General features: G+C 49.6%; 1 protein-coding gene across 5 annotated transcripts in view; it reads left to right on the forward strand.

The window, feature by feature from the left end:
- The first annotated feature begins 445 nt into the window (after positions 1-445).
- The window catches only part of ZNF638 (zinc finger protein 638), a 101,651-nt gene continuing 75,946 nt past the window's right edge, over positions 446-26,150 (forward strand). For 4 of the 5 annotated variants that reach the window (XM_054030176.1, XM_054030179.1, XM_054030178.1 and 1 more), the window contains exon 1: positions 446-1,029. In XM_054030176.1, coding sequence (XP_053886151.1) covers positions 923-1,029 — 107 coding nt within the window. In that variant the 5' untranslated portion in view covers positions 446-922. The remainder of the gene's footprint in view (positions 1,030-26,150) is intronic. The other variant, XM_054030180.1, reaches the window with a different exon arrangement.

A 26,150-nucleotide genomic window follows, 5' to 3' on the forward strand; every position in this document is an offset into this window, starting at 1 on the left:
ACAAAGACCAAGCGGCAAAAAGCTCTCTTGCTCTAAAGGAGACTCCCCGTTACCTGTTTGCAGTACAGTACGTGGGCTCTGACGCTGAAGAAGGTCATGGACCAAGCAGGATGTAAACAGGCTGCACTGAGAGATTAGCTAGGGACAAGTGCAGGGACACTGGGGGTAGCCAGTGGGGGTAGCCAACGAGGAGAGGATCAGCTCCCTTGCTTCTCTGGGGAGGCCAAGTTCTTGGCTCAAGGCAGCTTAAAAAAATAAAACCTTATCTGAGCATGATCACCTGTCACACCCTGAATCAGCCTTTCCCAGGGAGCCCAGAGCCCCTCTCTGGGCAGCCAGCCTGACCGGATTGACAGGCAGCTGCTCCTGGGCGGGTTAAGAGGACCCTGAAGCAAGACTCTCGGAGAACAGAGAGCCCCTTGTCCGGAGGAGCTGCAGGGAAGGGCTGCCGAGCTGAAACGTCCCTTGCCTGCCAAGGCGGGGGACGAAAGGAAGGGTGCTCTACTGGGGAAGCAGCCTCGTGTTTCCAGCTTGTGGGATCCAGAGATTGAGACTGGGCACTGCCAAGGGCAGCCGGGCTGCTTGGACTCCAGGTGCTACAGCCCAGAGAGGGAGAGGAGCCACGTCTGTAAAGTCTCCTGGCCGGTCAGGGCTACAGGGATCCCTCCAGAGTGCTTCCCTTCGCCCGAGGCAGAGGACATTTCCGGAGGGGGGTCCCCATTGGACACGTCCGTCTCCAATCCCCCGAGGGAGCGAGCCAGTGGTGGCTTTCAGATTCTTTGCTGTCACTGATGGATTGATGTTTGGGGGCTGCCGGAGGGCAAAGGGGAATTAACGGGGGGGCTGTCCCCTCAGCTGATCGCCAGGGAGCACCCTGGGGATGCGCCGGGCGACCCGCTAGAGCCACCTCTCGGCTGGGAAAATGCAGCCCGGGGACAGAGCGGTGGCCAGCCAGGGAGTCGTCAGCAAAGACAAGAGGGCAAAGGGCGTGGAGCTCCCCACCCAGCTGCCCTTGGACCCTCTCAGACGGTAAGTGCTGCTCCCTCCTGCCCGGGAGAGGAGCTGATCCCCCCCCCGCAGGGAAAAGGGGCCCACTGAGAGCCCCAAAACCAGTAACGGGCGGGGACCCTGTCTCTGCGGCTACTCCTCTATTTCCTATAGCACCCACTGCTGCAGTATCTACCCACCTGAATCTGTTCCTCCCCAGGGCACCTTCTTCTCTGTGTGCTGGGGCAAAGGGCTGGTTACCTCTGGACATCAGCCCTCAGCCCAGCCCCATGGCCCCAAGCTCAGAGACCATCCTGGGGGACCCATCTCTGTCCCCCAAGGGCTGGGGCGGGGGTTACAGACTTTGAGCCAAACCATCCGCACTGGGGTTTGGTCAGGAAGTGCCAGTGGGTGCCACTCACAGGAGACTCCTCCGGTCGTGAGGGGCAGGAGCTCGGCAGCCAAGGGGACAGGCAGTGGCTTTTCCCGCCGAAGCTGCGCACGCCCCGAGATCAGCCCCACAGAGGGCAAGGGTGTTATGTAGAGGAGTGGTGGCTCCGCGCTGTTCCCGGCTCCCTTCCCACTCAGCTGTGATGCACTCCTAGGAAATCCCTGCTGCCAGCCGCTCAGCGATGGAGGATCAGCTCCTTGGGCACTCCCAGGGGCTTGGAGGAGGAGGATGCTGTGAAGAGCAGCCCACTGCCCACAGCTATACAGCTCCAGACACCTGGAAGTGGCTGCCCTGCAGGGAGCCCAGGTTCAACTCACCCCCCACACACACACACACACCGTGGCCAATTTCTGCAGAATCACTCCCCTTCCCCACCCTGGGCCAGTTTCCCCAAGCCTCTGCGTCACCCCCACCCCAGCCATGGGGGGGCACCAGCTGGGCAGTGCCCGCAGCGCCAGAGGGTTAGCAGGGGACACAAGCAGCCACTTAGTGCTCTTGTTTCTGGGTAGGTCACAGTCCCCTGCAATGCTGTCATGGGGCCGAGGGTCTTGGAAGCTAACTAGCTGCCATTCATTCCTCCTCCCACACCCGGGCACTCAGAAACACGCCAGCCTACTCTGGGGACAGAACTGGGGACCTGCCGCACCCCACTGCTGAACTGTACCCCTGAGCTAAAGGAGCACCTCAATTGGCTTCTCTCGAGGGCTGCATGAGAGCCCATGGCCACGCACATCAATCAAGCTGGGGAACCCCTGGCTGTTTGAACAGCTGGGACTTCCCTCCTGAGCCGGCTAGTGCTAGGGGGACCCACAGCCTCAGCTGTGCCAGGGGGCCCCCTAGGGGAAGACTGAGGTACAGAGGAGATGTTATATGTGGGGTAAATCGAGCTCTTCCCCTTGGGGAGAGTCACATGAACCCTTCCACCTCTTTGTGGGGCTCGTGGGACAAGATGAACAGCAGTGGAACCTCTTTACCAAACCCCACTTACCTCTGGGAGGGGTTATACCAAGGAAAGTGCTTTTGTCCTGGGGTCCCCTTGTCTGCCCAGTGGACTCAGGCTGGCTGGCACCCTAATCAGGGATAGCCACAGGTATCCAGGCCCCCGGTTGTATAAAGATTGGGGTCTTCCCATAATCCTCAGTCACACTGTGCACCCGTCCTAGGGGAAGCTGAGCGAAGGATTTTGAGGAGATTTTTTATGATGATTTAAGATGGCCCTTTTTACCCAAACTGACTCTTTTAACTGTGATTTTTATTTTCAACCCCCCCCCCCCAATTTTCTGTTCTTTTTTGACAAAACCCCACATGAAAAACTTTCAGGTTTTGGTTTTTCTTTTCTGATATTTTTTCCCTCCTTCTCTCTCTCTCTCTTTTTCATTGGCAAAATGGGAAAAGGGGAAGGGGGGCCAGAGGAATGGAGGGAAAAGGCAGGGGAGGGGAGGGAGAAAAACTGAACATTTTCAAAACCAGACATTTTCTATGACCGGCTTTTGGGACCGGCTCTGTTCAATATCTTCATCAACGACTTAGATATTGGCATAGAAAGTACGCTGATTAAGTTTGCAGATGATACCAAACTGGGAGGGATTGCAACTGCTTTGGAGGATAGAGTCAGAATTCAAAATGATCTGTACAAATTGGAGAAATGGTCTGAGGTAAACAGGATAAAGTTTAATAAGGACAAATGCAAAGTGCTCCCTTTAGGAAGGAACAATCAGTTTCACACATACAGAATGGGAAGAGACTGTCTAGGAAGGAGTACGGCAGAAAGGGATCTAGGGGTTATAGTGGACCACAAGCTAAATATGAGTCAACAGTGTGATGCTGTTGCAAAAAAAGCAAACATGATTCTGGGATGCATTAACGGGTGTGTTGTGAGCAAGACACGAGAAGTCATTCTTCTGCTCTACTCTGCGCTGGTTAGGCCTCAACTGGAGTATTGTGTCCAGTTCTGGGTGCCACATTTCAAGAAAGATGTGGAGAAATTGGAGAGGGTCCAGAGAAGAGCAACAAGAATGATTAAAGGTCTTGAGAACATGACCTATGAAGGAAGGCTGAAAGAATTGGGTTTGTTTAGTTTGGAAAAGAGAAGACTGAGAGGGGACATGATAGCAGTTTTCAGGTATCTAAAAGGGTGTCATAAGGAGGAGGGAGAAAACTTGTTCATCTTAGCCTCTAAAGATAGAACAAGAAGCAATGGGCTTAAACTGCAGCAAGGGAGGTCTAGGTTGGACATTAAGAAAAAGTTCCTAACTGTCAGGGTGGTTAAACACTGGAATAAACTGCCTAGGGAGGTTGTGGAATCTCCATCTCTGGAGATATTTAAGAGTAGGTTAGATAAATGTCATCAGGGATGGTCTAGACAGTATTTGGTCCGGCCATGAGTGCGGGGGACTGGACTCGATGACCTCTTGAGGTCCCTTCCAGTCTTAGAATCTATGAATCTATGAAAAGTTTAGAAAAAATGTTTCATAAACAAAACCTGCGGAATGCAAATTATTTCAATGTTTACAAATAGTCTGAGAACAATCATTGCTCTTTTTTTTTACCCACTCTGGTGTTTGGTGTGTGAAAAACAGCTCTGTTCCTTAGATTGTAAGGTCTGTGGGGCAGGGACTGTCTTTTTGTTCTGTGTCTGTACAGCGCCTCGCACAGTAGGGTCTTGGCCCCTGACCAGGGCTCCTAGACACAATAGGAATGCAAATTAATAATAATAATGAACAGTGCTCAGAATTGTGGCTGGAGAGTGTTCTCAGGTGCACATGCCGATGAGATAGCTCACCGGCTTACAGGGCTCCAGACCCAAACTGCATCCAATTGCTAACCTCTGATTCGCCTGTGCAAGTTTATGCCCATGCAACCCCACTGAACACACAACACTGGAGTAATACAGCAGCGAGTCAGATTTAACGCCATCATCAACGTGTGTAGCAGAGGGAGGTCAGCTCCGCTTAAGTGCAAATTATGGAGCCATTCCCCCAAACCTCCTTTCTGCGGCACTCACAACCCTGCCCATGCTGCGGAGGGAGGGAGCATTCCCACAGAGCTGAAGGAATGTTTTATGCCCTTCAGTGCTGCTGGGTAGTTCAGGGTGTTCTGACCTCCAGTCTCCTGGAATCCTGGCCAGCTGTTTCAGGCTTAAAGAGCCTCTATTTATGACCCTTCTTCCCCTGGGTGTTTTCCTTCTAGAGGGGAGGGGCTGATCTTGAGAATTCCCTTCAGTGGGGGGAGAGGCTCTTGGGCTGAGATGGTTCCGGGGGACCAATCCTGAATGCTGCTGCTCCCCTCGGACCTGCCTCCATTGTCATTTACGCTGGTTTTACACCTGGGCATCTCCAGTGATCTCAGTGCAGTTACTCCTGGAATCACACAATCGTAAGATCAGATTCTGGCCCGTTGACTACAGAAGTCGAAACAGGGAAGCAATGTGGTGTAGGGATTAGATCAAGGAGCTGGGAGCCAGGACTCCTGGGTTCTATAGCCAGCCATGCTGCTGACGCAGGGCCCAGCTGCTCCCCCCGCCTCCCTGAATCTGTTTTAAAGCTGTTCAGGTGTTCAGGGTCACACCATCTAAATGATGTGGGAGCCTAAATCTCATTTGCAAAAGGCATTTAGAAGTCTAAATTCCTGGAGTCTGGGCCAAGGTCTGCACCTGTTTTGGTCGTTAGTGATCCCATGACACTGTTCACAAGAGCAGGCTTGCTAACCCCAGAATCTTGATCAGTTCACAGTTAGAGAAACCAGGGCTGGGCGAGCGGGGCAGACTCTGTTTTGCTTCCTTAAAACGCCTTTGAAGTTTCAACCAGAAAGTGTTCGTCACTGCCTTTGCTAACCCACTGTGCTCTGTTAACAGCTGCTACCTTTTAACCCAGAGGTGACTGCATTTCAGTGATTCCAGGTTGTAAAGTTCTTTCAGCTATTTTGGGGATGAACAGCAAAATAAAAAGATGAGATTTCCTGTGTCATTTTCTCTCTCTATCTCAAGTACCTCTCTGGCCCCCCATCAATAGCATCTGAGCACCTCACACTCTTTAATGTATTTCTCCTCCCAGCCCCCTGTGAGGCAGAGACGTGCTATTATCACCATTGTACAGATGAGGAACTGAGGAACAGAGAGGCTAAGTGACTTGCCCAGGGTCACACAGAGTGTGTTGCAGAGCAGGGATTTGAACCCAGGTTCCAGGCTAGCACCCTAATCACTGGACCATCTATCTTCCCACCAGCAAATTATCTGTGATAGTTAATTACCCTTTTGCCTCCTGGTGCAAGGCTCTGCAGAGACTCAGTGTGAGAAGCTGACGGTATAAATACTAGAGAATCCCAGCTCCCTTGGGACAGGAGATGCTCTCCATATGGAGCTTGGCCTCATCCCTCTGCTCTCTTTGGAACAGGGCAGTAGTTGGCCAGGGGGAGCGAGGTGGAATGAGGAAGTGGGGGGCAGGGCAGAGAGGGAAAAACATCACAACATGTCCAGTCTCCTAACTGTGAGTCATGTACGCTGGCAAGGAGAGGAGACAGCACATTAGGAAGCCCAGAGCTGCCCGTGCCTGGGTTTGGGGCTGGAGGACTCCGTTAGGAAGAATCTGTAATAGGAGTGTGCTGCTCTGGGCAGGTGACAATCCCCAGCCGTGCCTCTCCCCGAGCCGTCTCTAACTGTCTGAAACTCTGCACCGCAGGGACAAATTAACTCGGAACCTACGAGCTGCCTGACTGCTCCATTTATGGCTGAGAATACCGCCCTGCAATACGCCAGCTAAAAATAGCCTCTGGCAAGGGGAGAAGCATACAGACCAGTTACATAGCTTAACTAACACACCACTGCCTACCCTCAACTCAAGATGGAGCATCATAGCCAGGGCTGACATGCCTGGTCTTCGGCCCGGCCCCCTATCGAAAATGCATTGGGAACCGTACTCATAATTCTCTTGTTCCTGTTATAGACCATGGATCTCTGCTGCCTGTGTCTCCAAAGGGTTAAATTAGAAACAGGGCCAATGAATGGGTCAAATGTGTGGGCTGGGTGGGAGATTCTTTCGGGAACGTAAACGGGGGAGGGCGGCCCAGTGAGGTTGGTAAAAGCCAGAGTGCCCTGAATTAGTCCAGACAATCACAGCAATTTCCTCCCTGCCACAGAATCCGCCCAAGTGGTAGACGGATGGAATTTTAAATATGGACTAAGTGTTTTCCTTGTCCCAGCCCCAGCCTGGCCTCTGTTTCTGGCCTCAGGCCCTAACGCCGCCAGTGGCTCTCTTTGTGTCACCCGAGCCTGGAGGCATTTTGCTTGGCTCTAGTAGAAGGAATGAGATGGGACTATCGGGTTCCCCCTGCACACCATCAGAGCGGCTTCATTATTTATTAAAACTCAAGGAGTTTTAGCTAGGGGCTTGTTTCTGTTGGGGTGAGGGTGGTTAAATTCCTGCTCGGAGCAGGGTTATTCTGGGAAGGGGGTGTGGCCTAGTGGATTGTGCATTGGCCTAGCCCTCAGGAGACCTGGGGTCTAGTCCCCTCTGCTGTGTGACTTAGGCAGGTTACGGCCCCTCTCTGTGGCTCTGCTTCCCCTTCTAACCTGTGTCTGTCTTCTCGCCTTTCATACGGGCACAGGGACTTGACTTTCCTTTGTGTGTCTATAGTACCACAGGGCCCCGATCTCAGCTGGAGCGTCTAGTAGTTACTGAAATCGAACTCATCTCATTCCCCTGGACATGACCTACTGTCTAGACAATCAGGGGTCCCCAGTGCGGTGCCTGCGGGCGTCATGGCACCCGCTGGGGCATCAATGTGCGCCTGCCTACTGGCCGCCGGACAAGCAGCCGCCGAAATGCCCCCGGGAAGCGGCAACGTCAAGAAGCGCTACCGGCGGCATTTCGGCGGCATTCCGGCGGCCACGGTCCTTGGCGGCTAGTCATCCGGCGCCCTCCCCACAGGAAAGGTTGGGGACCACTGGTCTATACTCTCCAGCAATGGCCCCAGACACGGCCATCTTGCTGTTGGCACCTGCGGTGGCTTTTGACCAACGGCTTTTTCATGATCTACCTTCTATTTATGATCTAACCTCAACAGAAGCACGGAAGCAGCAGCCTGCTACCATTCTGCTCCCCAAATGAGCAGGTACTGACGTAGCACCGGCCTCCGAGGTGGGGCAGCAGCAGGAGGGCCCCACCTCTGGAACCCCTGGGCCTTAAAGCAGGAGACTAAGCAATGCCACTAGCCAAGCCCGGAGCAGGCCCCTCAGCGAATGGCCCAGCTGCCACTAGAGGGGGACAACGCACCACGCGGACCGGGTGGGTGAGATGGAGGCAGCAGCACCTCCAAGCCGCTGGTCAGTATGCAGCTAAACTAGCTGCCGTCTGCTTCTGCGTGTGACAAACCAACGAGTGCAACACGATCTCTCCAGCACGGTCTAGTGGTCACCTCTCCACCAGCCTGTGGGACACAGCAGGGCCTGCTTGCCTGCCCACTCCCCCGCCCAGACCATGCCCTGGCATAGGCCTCGTCTATGCTACAAAGTGAGGTCGACGCAAGGCAGCTTACCTCAACCTCGCTGTGCGTTGTGTCCTCACTTCCATTTGGCTCCCGCCGACATAAGTGCCCTCTTCTGCCAACTTACCACCACCACCACCGCTCTGAGCGGCCTAGAGCCAAGGTCGATGCAGTGCAAGGGCTGACGCGGCGTTACTCATGGCGACTGTTACTGTCCTCCAGCAGCTGGCCCACAATGCCCCACATGGACTGCTCCGGTCACCCTTGTGAACGCCACTGCCCAGGGGTCATGGAGACTGGAAGCCCCCCCCCCCCCACATTAAAGCCCTGCAACATTTTGAAATTCCCTTTCCTGGTTGCCGAGCGCACCTAGCAGCTCTCCATTGTTCAGTGCAGCTGCCCGGGCTGACTACCTGCTCCAGACACGCTCCTGTCTGGAGTAGACAGGAGATATCGGCTCTCCTGGGCCTCTGAGGAGAAGAGGCTGTGCAGGCCCAGCTACGGACCAGCCGTAGAAGCGAGGACATCTACGAGCAGATTGCACAGGGGACGCAGGAGAAGGGCTATGACAGGGACCAGCAGCAGTGCCACGTGAAAGCCGAGCTGCGGCAGGCAGACCAGAAGGCCACAAATTGATCCGGTGCCGAGCCACAGACCGGCTGGTTTTACAAAAAGCTACATGCCATGATCAGAGGAGACCCCGACCCCACCCCCACCAGCATCATGGATACCTCCGAGGAGCCCGACTCACAGGCCGCTACCATGAATAGCGAGGAGGAGCAGGTGGACCATGAGGAAGAGGAGGAGTATGGGGGACAGGAGACCAAGGGATTCCAGCTGCTCAGCATACCAGGACCTGTTTTTAACTTCACTGCGGTCCCACCAGTCGAGCAGGGAGGACCCAGATTCAGGGGAAGGAACCTCAGGTAAGTGTGTAGTTTAATTTTAAACAGGAATGCTCCCCCTCCCCCAAAGTAGCAGGACACATCTTTTGCCTCATGAATTTACTCATGCTAGGAGAGGGAGAGGTACGACTGAGCGAGGTAAAGTTGCTAATTGCTTTTCATTCCCCTCTAGAGCTAGGTAGGGAGAGGCCAGGCAGAGCAGTTTGTTTATGTGCACGGGGAAGTCCCGTGCATCCTCTGGCGAGATCTCGATGAAACTGTCCTGGAGGTCCTCTGCAATCCTCTGCCGAAGGTTTCTGGGGAGGGCTGCCTTAGTCCTTCTGCCGCAGGAGGACACTTTCCTATGCCGCTCAGGGATAACTTCAGCGGGCACCATTGCAGCACACAGGCTAGCAGCGTACAGACTCAGGGGGCTTCGGGATGCCCGCAGCAGCTGTGCTCTCTGTGCCTTTGTCACCCTCAGGAGTGAGACATCAGCTAAAATCACCACCGGCTGTGGAAAATGGTGCCAGTATTCAGTGCCATTGTCCCGTACTACTAGAATCATGGAACCAAGCAATTCCCTTCTCATTCCAACTCCCCAGCCCCCCCAAGGGCCACGCTCACCATGGCTGGTGCAGTGACTGGTGCCATGCACAAGCAATCCCAAGCAGAACTGAGAAGGTCGTGCTTACAAGTTTCGGGGAGCGAGGGGAGTGAGTTGAGGCTAAGTGTCACTTTCCAGCGTGAGAACACTGGCAGTGGTACCTGCGTGTGTTGTATCTGCAGCGGCTGTCGTTGCAGCCTTCAAGGGCTCCCCCTCCAAACCCACCAAACGCTTGAGCCAGGTAAGGAGCTGAAAGAAGAGGACTTGGGGTGACATGTTCCAGGAAATCCTGCAAGCCAGTGCCGCCTCAGATGGTGAGCACAGAGCCTGGAGGATGAACAGTGCAGACAGCCTGGAGAAGGAAAGTGGAGAGGAGAAAGGCCCAGGCGTCCCAGCAGGAAAAGGAGAGGGAGAGGCACCAGGGTGTAACAGAGCTTCTCAGGCAGCAGACAGATGCTGCAGACTCTGGTGGACCTGCAGGTTCAACAATCCCAGGCTCACCTCCCTCTGCAGCCCACTGAGAACTGTATCTCCCAACATTCCACAACATTCCCTGTATCTCCCAACATTCCACATCACATCAGGGATGGCTGTACTGCCCCTACAACTCCACCTCGGGGGTCATTAAAGGCAACCAGAGCTTCCCATTCACAGGTCAGCATAAGCCACCTTTGGTATATGTGAAGCTGAAATGGACAAGTGTTCTTTCCCCTTCATTAGTTCTGTTCTCTTAATATATTACATTTTAAATGTAGTTTTCGAATTGCCTGGAAGGGGGGTTGCACAGATTGTTACAGAATAAAATTCTATTATTTGGAATACAATTCATCTTTTTGATTCACAACATATGCTGGTTACTGCTTAGCAGTTCTGAAGGTGACCAGTTACCTGTTACTGCAGAGTATCACTCAAAACTCGTAAGACCACCACAAACAAAATGAATAGGTGCATTAACAATGATATATTCCTGCATATACAGCAGTCACCACACGAGTGGTGCAAGAGAGCATGGCCAGGTAGAGCACACTACTACAACACACACTACTCCGGCTCACTATCCAAATGGTCTTTCAAAGTCTCCCTCAGCCATACAGCTTTCTGTTGAGCCGTAATAGCCCTTGTATCTGGCTGTTCAAATTCAGCAGATAGCCACTCCACCTCCGCCATCCGCCGTGGTGGAAACGTTCCCTCCTTTGCATCACAGATATTATGCAGGACACAGCAGACAGCTATAACCATTGGGATATGTTTCTCACTGAGGTCCAATCATGTGAGTAAACAACGCCAGCTTCCCTTCGATCAACCAAAGGCACATTCACCTGTCATTTTGCACCTGCTAAGCTGGTAGTTGAAGTGTTCCTTGGTGTTGTTGAGGTGGCCGGTGTACGGCCTCATGAGCCAGAGGGATAGGGTCCCCCAGGATCACTGCTGGCATTTCAACATTGCCAATGGTAACCTGCCAGTCAGGAAAGAAAGCTTTCTGAACAGGTCTGTGTTCTTCAAGATGCGAGCGTTGTGCACCTTCCCTGATCAGTCCACATGGATGTCAGTGAAGCATCCCCAGTGATCCACCAGCATTTGCATGCCCTTGGACAAGTAGCCCTTTCTGTTGATGTGCTCAACGGCAAAGTGGTCTCATGCCAAAATAAGGATATGCCTACTGTATTGCTCCACTGAAGTTTGGGAGCCCCAGAGCAGCAAAGCTATCCACTATGTTCTGCACATTGCGGAGTCACAGTCCTGCATAGCAGGAGGCGATTAATGGCCCTGCACACTTGCATGACGACGGCCCCTGTGGTGGATTTCCTGGCTCCGTATTGATTCCCAGCTGACTGGTAGCAATCTGGTGTTGCAAGTTTCCATAGTGCTATCGCCACTTGCTTCTCCACTGTCAATGCAGCTCTCATTTTGGTGTCCCTGCACCAGAGGGCTCAGGCGAGCTCTGCATACGGATCCAGGAATGTGCCTTGCGCATCTGAAAATTCTGCACCCACTGCTCATCATCCCAAACCTGCATGATGATGCGATCCCACCAGTCAGTGCTTGTTTCTCAGACCCAGAACTGGCATGCCATCAGCTGCAGTTGCTCTATGAATGCCAACAACCACCTTAAACTGGTTCTTACTGTATCCCACAGCCATCTGGGGGGGAGGGATAGCTCAGTGGTTTGAGCATTGGCCTGCTAAACCCAGGGTTGTGAGTTCAATCCTTGAGGGGGCCACTTAGGGATCTGGGGCAAAATCAGTACTTGGTCCTGCTAGTGAGGGCAGGGGGCTGGACTCAATGACCTTTCAAGGTCCCTTCCAGTTCTAGGAGATAGGATATCTCCATTAATTTATATTTATTTATCTGTCCTGCAAGGAATCATCATGTTCCCCACTTCTCTTCTTACAACTCTGCAAATACTGCAGGACCATGTATCCTGTGCTGCAGCGTTCATGACAATAGTGTAGAGCTGTGCTGGACCCATGTGTGATATTCTATACCTTGGGGGCGCACCTTATAACCCCCATATTCCTCATTTATATATGATTGTGATCTTGCATATGAAGCAGGCCATGTGAGGTATCAGGGAAAGGTGATGATCTGCTGAAAGTCATTTTTCTATCTATCTATCTATCTATCTGTCTATCTATCTATCTATCTATCTCAATTATTAATGCATATGAAGTTATGAGAATTGTGTTCTATGGTTGTCACTAAAACATGCTGTAAGTTGGGGAATCAGCCAGATATTAGCCCCCAAGAGACAACAGCAAGGAAAGTAACCAACGCCCAGGCAGGGTGTCAAACAACCATCAACCGCCATTGTCCAGCAAGAGGGCTACAATTCAGTGACTCACCTGCATGAGGCCTCACCAGGGGAATTGCTCAGTCTTGCCTGGGGACTCAGCAAGGCCCACCAGACCCGCCTGGACTTGTGTTCTCCAAGCACATGGGACTGGGGGTATTAAACAGAACACAGGGGGCCCATGCTTGGCCTTTTTCCTGCCTCCACCTATGCTGCAAACAACAAGGACACTGAAGACTTGAGACTCCAGAGGAGACTGGCCCAGATTTCAAGGGTGAAATCTGTGTACAATGAACTGCAATATCCAGTGGGGTGAGAAAAACTGCTTAATCTAGATGTTGCCCAGTCTAATAGGGTTGAGAGTTTAGATTGCGAGCTTATATTTAATTTTATTTTGGTAACGAAGTCTGACTTTTTGCCTATCACTTAAAATCTACCTTTTATAGTCAATAAATTTAACTGTTTATCTTTACCAGTGAGTTTGCCCGAAGTGTGTGGCAAATCTGCTCAGGTTTGCAAATGCTGGTGTATCATAGAATCATAGAACTGGAAGGGACCTCAAGAGGTCATCTAGTCCAGTCCCCCGCACTCATGGCAGGACTAATTATCTAGATCATTCCTGACAGGTGTTTGTCTAGCCTGCTCTTAAAAATCTCCAGTGATGGAGATTCCACAACCTCCCTAGGCAATTTATTCCAGTGCTTAACCACGCTGAGAGTTAGGAAGTTTTTCCTAATGTCCAACCTAAACCTCCCTTGCTGCAATTTAAACCCATTGCTTCTTGTCCTATCCTCAGAGGTTAAGAAAAACAATTTTTCTTCCTTCTCCTTGTAACTTGAAAACTGTTATCATGTCCCCTCTCAGTCTTCTCATTTCCAGACTAAACAAACCCAATTTTTTTCAATCTTCCCTCATAGGTCATGTTTTCTAGACCTTTAATCATTTTTATTGCTCTACTCTGGACTCTCTCCAGTTTGTCCACATCCTTCCTGAAATGTGGTGCCCAGAACTGGATACAATACTCCAGTTGAGGGCTAATCAGCACGGAGTAGAGCGGAAGAATTACTTCTCGTGTCTTGCTTACAACACTCCTGCTAATACATCCCAGAATGTTTTCTTTTTTTGCAACAGCGTTACACCTGACTCATATTTAGCTTGTGGTCCACTATGACCCCCAGATCCCTTTCCGCAGTACTTCTTCCTAGGCAGTCATTTCCCATTTTGTATGTGTGCAATTGATTGTTCCTTCCTAAGTGGAGTACTGTGCATTTGTCCTTATTGAATTTCATCCTATTTACTTCAGACCATTTCTCCAGTTTGCCCAGATCATTTTGAATTTTAATCCTATCCTCCAAAGCACTTGAAACCCCTCCCAGCTTGGTATCGTCCACTAACTTTATAAGTGTACTCTCTGTGCCATTATCTAAATCATTGATGAAGCTATGGAATGGAACCAGACCCAGAACTGATCCCTGCAGCACCCCACTCATTGTGTCCTTCCAGCATGACTGTGAACCACTGATAACTACTCTCTGAGAATGGTTTTCCAACCAGTTTTGCACTTATAGTAGCTCCATCTAGGTTGCATTTCTGTAGGTTATTTATGAGAAGGTCATGCGGGACAGTATCAAAAGCTTTACTAAAATGAAGATTACCACGTCTACCACTTCTCCCCTATCCACAAGGCTTGTTACCCTGTCAAAGAAAGCTATCAGGTTGGTTTGACACGATTTGTTTTTGACAAATCAATGCTGACGGTTACTTATCACCTTATTATCTTCTAGATGTTTGCAAACTGATTGTTTAATTATTTGCTCCATTATCTTTCCAGGTACAGAAGTTAAGCTGACTGGTCTGTAATTCCCTGGGTTGTCCTTATTTCCCTTTTTATAGATGGGCACTATATTTGCCCCTTTCCAGTCTTCTGGAATCTCTCCCGTCTTCCATGACTTCTGAAAGATAATCGCTAATGGCTCAGATATCTCCTCAGTCAGCTCCTTGAGTATGTCCACTTTCCACTGAGGAAGTGGTGAACCAATTAATAAATTTGCACTACTTGTCTTAAGCAGTCCAAGGTACAGTGCTGGGAGCTGGGGGGATTTGGCTGGTGCCTTTCCCTGTGTGATTCATGAGTGGCTACAGGAGCATTCATGCAATCTAGTTGGGTGTGGGGCTCCATATGCGGTTATGCTGAGTGATAACAGGGCCTGGAGGTATTTGCTGCTGGTCACTAGCGAGGCATTGTGAGAGACGGCCTAGGCTGGAGAGAGTTCAGGGTGGCACAGCATCCCACAGTCCCAGGCTGAACCCCAGGGATCCCGTCACACCATGCTTCTGTCAGTGATGGTGGACATCAGTTGGAAGTAATAGAGGAGGAGAAGGACCTCGGAGTATTGGTTGATCACAGGATGACTATGAGCCGCCAATGTGATATGGCCGTGAAAAAAGCTAATGTGGTCTTGGGATGCATCAGGCGAGGTATTTCCAGTAGAGACGGGAGGTGTTAGTACCATTATACAAGGCACTGGTGAGACCTCATCTGGAATACTGTGTGCAGTTTTGGTCCCCCATGTCTAAGAAGGATGAATTCAAACTGGAACAGGTACAGAGAAGGGCTACTAGGATGATCTGAGGAATGGAAAACCTGTCTTATGAAAGGAGACTCAAAGAGCTTGGCTTGTTTAGCCTAACCAAAAGAAGGCTGAGGGGAGATATGATTGCTCTCTATAAATATATCAGAGGAATGAATACCAGGGAGGGAGAGGAATTATTTAAGCTCAGTACCAATGTGGACACAAGAACAAATGGATATAAACTGGCCATCAGAAAGTTTAGACTTGAAATTAGACGAAGGTTTCTAACCATCAGAGGAGTGAAGTTCTGGGAACAGCCTTCCAAGGGGAGTAGTGGGCAAAAGACATATCTGGCTTCAAGACTAAGCTTGATAAGCTTATGGAGGGGATGGTATAATGAGATTGGTCTTTGACTATTAATGGTAAATATGCCCAATGACTTGTGATGGGAGGTAGATGTAGTGGGATCTGAGTTACTACAGAGAATTCTTTCCTGGGTGTCTGGCTGGTGAATCTTGCCCACATGCTCAGGGTTTAGGTGATCGCCATATTTGGAGTCGGGAAGGAATTTTCCTTCAGGGCAGATTGGCAGAGGCCTGTTTTTTTTTTACCTCCTCTGCAGTGTGGGGCACGGGTCACTTGCTGGAAGATTTTCTGTACCTTGAAGTCTTTAAACCATGATTTGAGGACTTCAGTGGCTCAGACACAGGTTTGATACAGGAGTGAGTGGGTGAGATTCTGTGGCCTGCATTGTGCAGGAGGTCAGACTAGATGATCATAATGGTTCCTTCTGACCTTAAAGTCTATGATTCTATGACAGCGAGGAGGACCACATGGGTTTGTGGGATTTTGGAAAGAAAAGGCATTAAAATTATGGCACACAGCTGACATTATGGGATGGGAACAGTTGCAAACTGGGAAGTTGATCCCATGCTCCCAGTCACCCTGCGTGACACGTTTCAGTCCCATCATGCATTGCCTACACTTCCCAAAAGACCCTGTGCTGGACAGTGGCAAGTGGCATAGTTGAATACCTATCCATAGCGCACTGCGCTCCCCATCAGTACAAGCGCTCCTGGGGAGTGTCGGTGGTGCGCGTACAAGGAGCGTGGTGTGCACACCCTCAAGTGATGTGCTGACTATGGCGGCTGTATGCCAACGTATCTTGAGTCGACATAAGTTTGTAGCGTAGATGTGGCCATAGTTCCTACACCTTTTTCCGTCTGTGCACTCACTCATTTGCCTGTCTTTTCTCTCCCTCCCCCGCCATTCCTTCTTGTCTTGTGTATTGGGTCTGGTTTTGCCTTCCCATCCTAGTATTAGTAGTAAGAAGCATTTATATTAGGATGGTGCCTGAAGGGTACAAGCAGAGATCAGAAACCGTCACAAATCAGGTGAAGGGTAGGAGATGGGGATATAACATATAAGCTGCTGTTCTTGTTTTCCGTCCCCATTCACCTGCACTCTGCCTGCTCTTCCATCAGCCCAGGTCGTTTCAAAACCCTTCAGGGCTAGGAACGGGGCTGTTATCCCATTAGGAAGGGGGGATTGCCAGCTTCCTGATGGGATGAGTGATCATTCCTAGCTCTGGGAGGGCCTGAGATACTCAGCCTGACATTCATGTGAATTTGAGATCATTTGAGGAGATCTGTATGGCTCAGTCTGAACCTGGACCAGTCAGACTAATTGTAACTCACACCCCTAGCTCTAGGAGCACAGAGATACAGTCAAAAGTCCTCACTATTGTTTTAAACCCATTAAAACAATTGTAAGTGACAGGCAGATTTTGTGATGGTTTCCAGTGGCATCAACATTTTATTTACATTTATTTGGGATGGGCTGCATGACTCACTCATTTGGGTAATCACACACACACACACACACACACACACACACACACACACACACACGTTGATAAGCAAGAGTATAAAAAAAAAGAAAGAGAAAAAGGCCTCTCCTGTTCCTGTCCAGCTGTGCCATCTCTAATTAGTCCTTGCTCCCTGGCTCCTCCTCCATGTGGTTAATTGGCCCAGCTGGCCCCCTTAGCCCCTTCTGGCCTTGTGTGGGGTGGACACCCCATCACGCTGCCCTTGTGGTGTAAGCAGCGCTTCATTGCTCCTGTGCTACCTCTGGGGACTGCCGGTTTTCGAAGGGCCCATCTGCAGCCCACGGAGACTGTGCCGGGGGTTGGATTATAATGCGATAGTGCCCTGGCCAGTTGATAGCACAGTTTGGTGTTGCTTGCGTGGATGGGCCCCAGTGGTGATAAAGCCCTATAAAGACCAGTGCTTTGGGGAGTGAGGGAGAGGTCCACACAGGTCATTGACTCTGGAATGGAGGCGTGCCGTGCTTGTGTGCAGGTGGGAGAGAACTGCACCCGAAACAACGCAGCTTGTGTGGGCTCCCTGCGCCACTGCTGCTTGCATTGGTACAATGTGTTCGGTTCTCTAGTGCAGACCAGACCAGACCAGTCCATTAGATCAAGGCTTCCCAACTGGCCTCAGGACCTATGTTCCCTCTAAGCTGCATGGCCACACAGCTGCCTATTAAGTCCCACGCAGGGGCTCAGGGGTGGAGAGATGCCTCTCCCCAATATGGACCTGCCCTGGACTTGTCACAGCTGGGGGAGAGGTGCCTCTCCTCTGGCCCCAACCCAGCTCTGCTGTGGCCCGGAGAGAGGCACCTTTCCGCCCCCCACCTCCAGTCCAGGTGCTGCTGCGGGGAGAGAGAGCTGCGGGGAGTCCTCTCTCCCCGCTGTAGCCCCCAGGCAGCCTGCACCCCAAGCTCCTCATTCCCAGCCCCACCGCAGAGCCTGCACCCCCAGCCAGACCCCTCACCCCCTGCACCCCAACCCTCTGCCCCAGCCCTGAGCCCCTCATCCCCAGCTCCACCCCGGAGCCCTCCTCCCCCTCCGCACTCCAATCCTGGTGTTGCAGAGGAAGGCATCATCCACCACTCCCCCAAGGTCTCTGCCAATCTGACCTGGGAGAAAATTCCTTCGCGTCCCCAAATCTGGCCATCAGTCAGACCCTGAGCATGTGAATGTGCCTCACCAACCAGGCAGCTAGGAAGAGGATTTTAGGCTTGGGCAGCTATTTGTTCAAGCAGAGAGAACACTGGTGGAGATGTAACACTGCTAATCTAGGGAACTAATATCAAGTCCCCCTGTAATGTAGCAAGTTGTGCACATGCTGTTCACAATGCCCTCTAGGGGAAGCCCTTTCAGATAATACCGTCCTTCGCACAAGAAATGCCTGCTGGACTACAGTATCCAGAGCCCTTGGCCGGGCTTTGGGCAGGTTTGTGTTTGGAGAGTAAACATCTAAAGCGTGGTGATGGGCAGTGTGGTCTGCAAAGCTCAATGTTTCTCGAGCAGTTCTTTGCTGAGCCTTTGGCAGGACTCTCAAATCCCAGTCTTGAACACGTGCCCTGTGGGTTCTTAGGAAACAGCCTGGGTCATTGCACCTCACCAACCCACCCAGTTACCGGGGAATTCACAGACTGGGGCAAGCCAGCTTCCAGGGTTCTGCAACCTGTAGCCCAGATGGCCACATGACCTTGACCAGCTGGTGTCCATATATAAACATTCTGCTTCTGTTAGGGTCTTGGCTGAACAACAAAATTGCCTGCTAATTACTACTTGGATCTGGCCCCTACTGGCTATGTGGCTGTATGTTTCCTTGGGATTGGATCTCCTGGCTATTGGACCGCTTGTGTGAACTCTGACCACTGATCTGTACTGCCCTTGACCTACCTGAGTCCTGGGCATTGCAGCCTTGCAGGAAGTGCAGTCTGGGTGGGCTCAGGAGGCCAGGGGAGCAATGCTTTACATTACCTTTGTAGCTCCCAACTAATGGGCTGCTCTGGGGTGTAAGTTAGAGCTACCCCAGGGGTACTCTAATATATGCTGCCCACAATGGCTCCCTATGGAGCTGTCCGCCAGCCCAGAAGAGCAGAGAGCTCTGGCCACACTTCCTCCTGCCCTGGGGTCTAGCATGCCCCTATGGCTGCAGGGAGTCAGGAGAGGGACGAGGAGGAGCTGCATAGGGCTATCTGGATCCCCTCTGAGAGACAGAATGGAGACAAGAGGGGCCTACCCTGTCAGAGGGCAAGGTACATCTGCCCTGCTCTTATGTCACAGTAACCATGCCAGAAAGGCTTTGCGGGGCCAGACACGACCGTTCTCTTGCGTTTCAGTTCATGTTGTTCGTAGCCCTTTAGAAGAGAAGGGGGAGAAATCCCAGTATTGTCTCTATGCATATAAATCCCACACTGGCAGCTGCTGCCCATGCTCCACAGAGGGAGCCTTCGAGCAAGGGATTCCTGGATTCTCTGCAATCTTGAGTTTGTCACTTTAACCAGCTTGTGCCTCAGTTTACCCCATCTAAAATGGCGATTAAACTACACTTGCCACAGGGTGGTTTTGAAACTTAATATGATAAAAATGTATGTAAGGCTCTTGGGCAATAGGTACTTAACAGCAGTGCAATGCCACAGCCAGCACAAGTGGCAATGCCAGAGAGGGATGGTCTGGGAATGTGTACAATCCTCGTCCCATAGCGCATCACACTCCGGGACAGAAATCAGGAGAAACAAATGATCTGGGATTGCTCCTCATTTAGTCATTGCTTAGAGATGCAAAGGCGACGGTTGTTACCACACAATCCTGGTGCAGGGTTAAATACGCCTGTTGCTTGTCTCTGCTGAGCTTCTCCAAGCTCATAGGCACCATCTGCTGGGAGAAAGCTCTCAGGCCCTGCTTGCAGAAGAAGGTTCCTTGGCACAGAGGCCTTCTGTACAAGCCCCTAAGGATACTTCCACACAGCAATTAAACAGCTGACTTCAACTCACAGGGGAGGGGAGCCTGGGGCTGCTGGGCTGTAAACTTGCTGTGTAGACATACGGGCTGGGACTGAAGCCTGAGCTCTAGGACCCCAGGGTGGAATGTCTACACAGCAAGTTTTAGTCCTGCATGCCAGAGTCAGCTGACCTGGCCCAGCCATGGTGGTGATATGGGTTTTTTATTCCAGGGTAGCTGTACCCTAGGATTGCTGCATTGGCAGGAGGCTTTCCCCCTCATTACTAAGTAGGGCTGCCAACACTATATTTAAAAAATAAGGAACTGTTTTCTTAGCATCCCCGCCCCGCCCCACCCTTCCTTCTGATATTCTTCTCATCATCATCATCATCATTATTACTATATATTATACTTAATACTAAGCAGGACTAGGGTGACCAGACAGCAAGTGTGAAAAATTGGGACAGGGGGTGGGGGGTAATAGGAGCCTATATAAGTAAAAGACCCCAAAATCAGGACATCTGGTCACCCTAAGCAGTACTCACCTACAAAGGTATTTCTTGCTGCTTTTTGCAGTACTCAGCAACTCCCGAGCATGTTGTACAGAGATGAAGAAATGAGAGATGTTCCTTGTAATAAATGACTCTTGGCAGCCCTATTATTAAGGTTTCAGAGTAGCAGCCGTGTTAGTCTATTATTAAGGTGACTCGGCCATTCAGGTCCTGCTGCTGTTCCTGAAATATCTGGCAATAAGCTGAAATGGGCCATGTTTTCACAGCCAAATGGAAAATGCTCCAAACTGGGGGGGGTGGGGGGTGATTTTTCTGGGTGCAAAAATCTTGCTGTGTTGTGTAGCTGCAGGGGCCCAGTTTGGTTATGCTGCATGGAGGGGGGTGGTCTGGGGACACGAGGAACTTGCGCGGGGCATTCTGTCCGCTGTGGAGATCAGTTCTGCAGAGGCCCCATATATGCCACCAAGCAACAAGGCCTGGGGAAGCATATTCTTTTCACGTATATTGGTTTTGATGCAGTTTTTAAAATTTCAATCAAAAACAGCAGAAAAAGATGACATTTTTTCAGTATTTGAAATTTTGGGTTTATGAATTTTTGTTTCAAAACTGTGGGGAAATGCCTGCCTTCTCTCAGATTCGCCCCCTTTTTCCTCTACAAAACTTTTTTTTGGGGGGGGGGGGGGAGTGGAGAGAAAAAGACTTTTAAAAGTGAAAGAAAATAACTCACTTTTTAGAAAGTAAGGTTTTCACTTAAACTTTTGCAGTTTAAGTGCGTGACAGTAACCCACTTCAACATTGTTTTCCCTGGGGATGGGAAAATTAGAGAGCATTTCCCCCCATTTTGTCATATTTCCCCACACACACACATAGTCATCTCTTTTCTAAGATGAAAAGTCCCAGTCTTTTTAATCTCCTAATATGGAAGCTGTTCCATATTCCTAATCACTTTTGTTGCCTTTCTCAGACTTTTTCTAATTTTAATATAGCTTTTTGAGATGGGGTGACCAGAACCTCAATCCTTATTGAGGTTGCAGGAACAAACCATCCCGATGTGTAGAAAGAATAGTAAATATGGCAGGCGACCAGCTTGGCTAAACAGTGTAATCCTTGCTGATCTTAAACGCAAAAAAGAGGCTTATAAGGAGTGGAAGATTGGACAAATGACCAGGGAAGAGTATAAAAATATTGCTCAGGCGTGCAGGAGTGAAATCAGGAAGGCCAAATCACACTTGGAGTTGCAGTTAGCAAGAGATGTTAAGAGTAACAAGAAGGGTTTCTTCAGGTATGTTAGCAACAAGAAGAAAATCAAGGAAAGTGTGTGCCCCTTACTGAATGAGGGAGGCAACCTAGTGACCGAGGATGTGGAAAAAGCTAATGTACTCAATGATTTTTTTGCCTCTGTCTTCACGCACAAGGTCAGCTCCCAGATTGCTGCACTGGGCAGTACAGCATGGGGAGAAGGTGGCCAACCCTCTGTGGAGAAAGAAGTGGTTCGGGACTATTTAGAAAAACTGGACGTGCACAAGTCCATGGGGCCGGATGCGCTGCATCCGAGGGTGCTAAAGGAGTTGGCGGGTGAGATTGCAGAGCCATTAGCCATTATTTTTGAAAACTCATGGCGATCGGGGGAGGTCCCAGATGACTGGAAAAAGGCTAATGTAGTGCCCATCTTTAAAAAAGGGAAGAAGGAGGATCCGGGGAACTACAGGCCAGTCAGCCTCACCTCAGTCCCTGGAAAAATCATGGAGCAGGTCCTCAAGGAATCAATTATGAAACATTTAGAGGAGAGGAAAGTGATCAGGAACAGTCAGCATGGATTCACGAAGGGGAAGTCGTGCCTGACTAACCTAATTGCCTTCTATGATGAGATAACTGGCTCTGTGGATGAGGGGAAAGCAGTGGATGTGTTATTTCTTGACTTTAGCAAAGCTTTTGATACTGTCTCCCACAGTATTCTTGCCACCAAGTTAAAGAAGTATGGGCTGGATGAATGGACTGTAAGGTGGATAGAAAGCTGGCTAGATCGTCGGGCTCAACGGGTAGTGATCAATGGCTCCATGTCTAGTTGGCAGCCGGTTTCAAGTGGAGTGCCCCAAGGGTCGGTCCTGGGGCCGGTTTTGTTTAATATCTTTATTAATGATCTGGAGGATGGTGTGGACTGCACTCTCAGCAAGTTTGCAGATGACACTAAACTAGGAGGCGTGGTAGATACACTAGAGGGTAGGGATCGGATACAGAGGGACCTAGACAAATTAGAGGATTGGGCAGAAAAAAACCTGATGAGGTTCAACAAGGACAAGTGCAGAGTCCTGCACTTAGGACGGAAGAATCCCATGCACTGCTACAGACTAGGGACCGAATGGCTAGGTAGCAGTTCTGCTGAAAAGGACCTAGGGGTCACAGTGGACGAGAAGCTGGATATGAGTCAACAGTGTGCTCTTGTTGCCAAGAAGGCTAACGGCATTTTGGGCTGTATAAGTAGGGGCATTGCCAGCAGATCGAGGAACGTGATCGTTCCCCTTTATTCGACATTGGTGAGGCCTCATCTGGAATACTGTGTCCAGTTTTGGTCCCCACACTACAAGAAGGATGTGGAAAAATTGGAAAGAGTCCAGCGGAGGGCAACAAAAATGATTAGGGGTCTGGAGCACATGACTTATGAGGAGAGGCTGAGAGAACTGGGATTGTTTAGTCTCCAGAAGAGAAGAATGAGGGGGGATTTGATAGCAGCCTTCAACTACCTGAAGGGGGGTTCCAAAGAGAATGGAGCTCGGCTGTTCTCAGTGGTGGCAGATGACAGAACAAGGAGCAATGGTCTCAAGCTGCAGTGGGGGAGGTCCAGGTTGGATATCAGGAAAAACTATTTCACTAGGAGGGTGGTGAAACACTGGAATGCGTTACCTAGGGAGGTGGTGGAGTCTCCTTCCTTGGAGGTTTTTAAGGCCCGGCTTGACAAAGCCCTGGCTGGGATGATTTAGCTGGGAATTGGTCCTGCTTTGAGCAGGGGGTTGGACTAGATGACCTCTTGAGGTCCCTTCCAACTCTGATATTCTATGATTCTATGAACGGCACACAGTATTCAAGGTGCAGGCGTGCCATGGATTTATATAGTGGCATTATGATACTTTCTGTCTTAATTATCTATCCCTTTCCTAAAGAAAGAGACAGTAGAATTTTTTCCCCACAAAAATGAAACAAACTTTCAAACTGAAATTTTGTCAAGATTTTTTTATACATTTTTCAATTTACAACAAAACCTTGTTTTCAAAAATACTAATGGGGTTGGGGAAAGACCAACTTCAGCCATCTCTAAGGGAAAACACTGTGTTGATCCCGATCACTTAGATGGGGGGGGAGGGGGTTGTTGTGTGATGGTGGGCAGGGAGGTGAAGTTACCTACGAGAAATTGCAAAAGATGAACAAATGTTGCACTTGGAGTAGGAAGATCTGAGTTTTTATCCTGCTGCAGTCAGGAAGTTCAGAGTGGCAATCAGGAAAGCTGAAGTGGCTATGAATTTGTTAGAGTATTATATAGAACATAGATACAAATAATTATCATACAAATGATCCTTTATGGACCATAGCATCCTCTCATACAAAGTAGAATATAACCTACAGTGAACCTGAATTGCAATGGGAAACAAGTGACATTCTCCCAAGCTCTACCTCCTTGAGAAACCAAAACCAAGATGCCTGTGCAGATTTTCATAATATGATCATCCCTCTCCTTTTTTGCGTGTTCTTCAAAATGTAACCAGTAGGTCTCCAAATTAACATGCAACTGAGATGAGTGGGGTTCACACCTTTCAGGCTGTCTGCAGACTCAGGATGACAGTACTGCACCAGTGATACAGTGCTGTTCATGTACTAGTCAAGTACAAGACAGCACTGCATTGGTGAAAGCAGAGGGAACCAACAGCAGAAGGCCCAGAGATGGACAATCTAAACAGCACTTTATATAATACATTTCTACTCCATCTAGCTGAAAGTAATTACACTGTAGTAAGTTCTCAATATTGGGGGCTTGTGACAATTACAGTGTAAGGGCTGTAGAAATTTGAGAAGTTGCTAGCCAGGTGATCTTACTGAGGCCAGGTCTGCGCTACAGAGTTTTGTCAGCACAGCTAAATTGGCCAGGGCTGTGAAAAAAACCACATCGCTCTGCAGCAAAACCCCGAGTGTAGCTGCAGTTGTGCGGCCAGAAGAGTGCTTCTGTCAGCTTAGCTAATTAAAGGGACAAGCTGGGTGAGGTAATCTCTCTTAATATTGGACCAGCTTCTGTTGATGAGAGAGACACGCTTTCATAAGCTTGAAAGCTTGTCCCTCTCACCAACAAAAGTTATTACCTCACCCACTTTGTCTCTCTAATATGCTGGGACCAACATGGCTACAGCATTGCGTACAGCTTAGCTAATGTCATGTGGGTAGGTGGTGTGTCACTCCACTGGCAGAAACACTCCTTTTATTGGCATATACTGTGTCTACACTAGGGGGCCTCAGGTGCTATACTATAGCACTGTAGCAGCAAAGCCTGTGTAGTGTAAACTAGCCAGAAATGAAAGGGTAGCCAGTGGAAAAACATTCCCTGGCATAAGGAAAAGTACACTCAGCCCCAGACTGTATTTCTTAGTTTGATTATATGAAACATACACAGAGTTCTGCATCGCAAGGGCTCTCTACAGTGCACTGGTTGCATGTTAGCTCAAGTGTTGGTGACAATCCATAAGGCCTTCAGTGGTCTAGGACTGGGTGATCTGAACAGTTGCCTCCTTTTCATTGTTTGTTATATTGCTCCAACAATATCCTGATGTCCAATTTGATTTGTTGTATTAATCCCAGAGGCCAACTGCTCTAGGATCAGTGGTAGGACATCTTCAGCTGAAATCCCCTGCCCTTGGAAATCAGCTGCTTTCTATCAGGGCCTGAGTTTGAGCCTGTCCAGACTACCCGTCGAATTGGCGGGTAGTAATCGATCTATCGGGGATTGATAGATTGCGTCTCGTCTAGACGCGATATATCGATCCCCAAACGTGCTCATCGTCGATTCCGGAACTCCACCACGGCGAGCGGCGGTAGCGGAGTCGACGGGCGAGCCCCGGCCATCGATCCTGTGCTGTGAGGACGGGAGGTAAGTCGAAATAAAATACTCAACTTCAGCTACGCTATTCCCGTAGCTGAAGTTGCATATCTTACATCGACCCCCCCCCCCAGCGTAGACCAGCCCTGAGAGAGCAGTATAGTATTTACCTGTCTGGTTACTCTTATTAACCCTCTGAGCTATTTTTGTAGCAAGCTCTGTATACAGCATTTTATTTTAAGACCCAATTTGGTATTTGTTTTGAAACACTGTAGTATGTTCAGGCGCCAAGGTGATAGGAACAGTTTGGAAACCCCTAAAAAAAGTATTGCATTAAAAAAGGATTAAGACACTCCATTAGAAGCACACATAAGGGGCTGGGATTCAGTGTCAGTGATAGTCATTTACTATCTAAACATACACTGTTACCGTAATTGACATTGGTATTTATTAAACTCGATACTATGTGTAGGTTAGTCACCACTTATAAATGTACAATATAAAAAGCTTTTTTAAAGCAGCATCCTTTTGTGTTTTTAAAGTATGATGTTGAAACCCTCTGTCTGTGCCTCCTAGCTCTTCCAACACACACTCCCTATACCCAGATATTTTCCTTTATCGGTGCTATTTCTTAGGTATGTATCACTATGCTCGGCATAGAGACACAGCCTAATCAGAATGTCTTCTTACCCTATGTCCCAGTACAAATGGGGCCAATCCTCCTTGTGTCTGTGAATATTTCCACTGACTTCAGTGGAAGTATTCATATTAATAAATGAAGCAGGATTTGGCCTTGAGATTGTAATTTTTTTGACCTAACCCTGCTCTCCTCTGAACTCTGTCCACCCCTCCTTCTCACTAAGGTGTTTTTATAATAGCTATCATTACAATATCAAGAACAGGAGTACTTGTGGCACCTTAGAGACTAACAAATTTATTAGAGCATAAGCTTTCGTGGACTACAGCCCACTTCTTCGGATGCATATAGAA

Source organism: Malaclemys terrapin, chromosome 5, assembly GCF_027887155.1.
Source record: "Malaclemys terrapin pileata isolate rMalTer1 chromosome 5, rMalTer1.hap1, whole genome shotgun sequence".
Classification (NCBI taxonomy): Eukaryota; Metazoa; Chordata; order Testudines; family Emydidae; genus Malaclemys; species Malaclemys terrapin.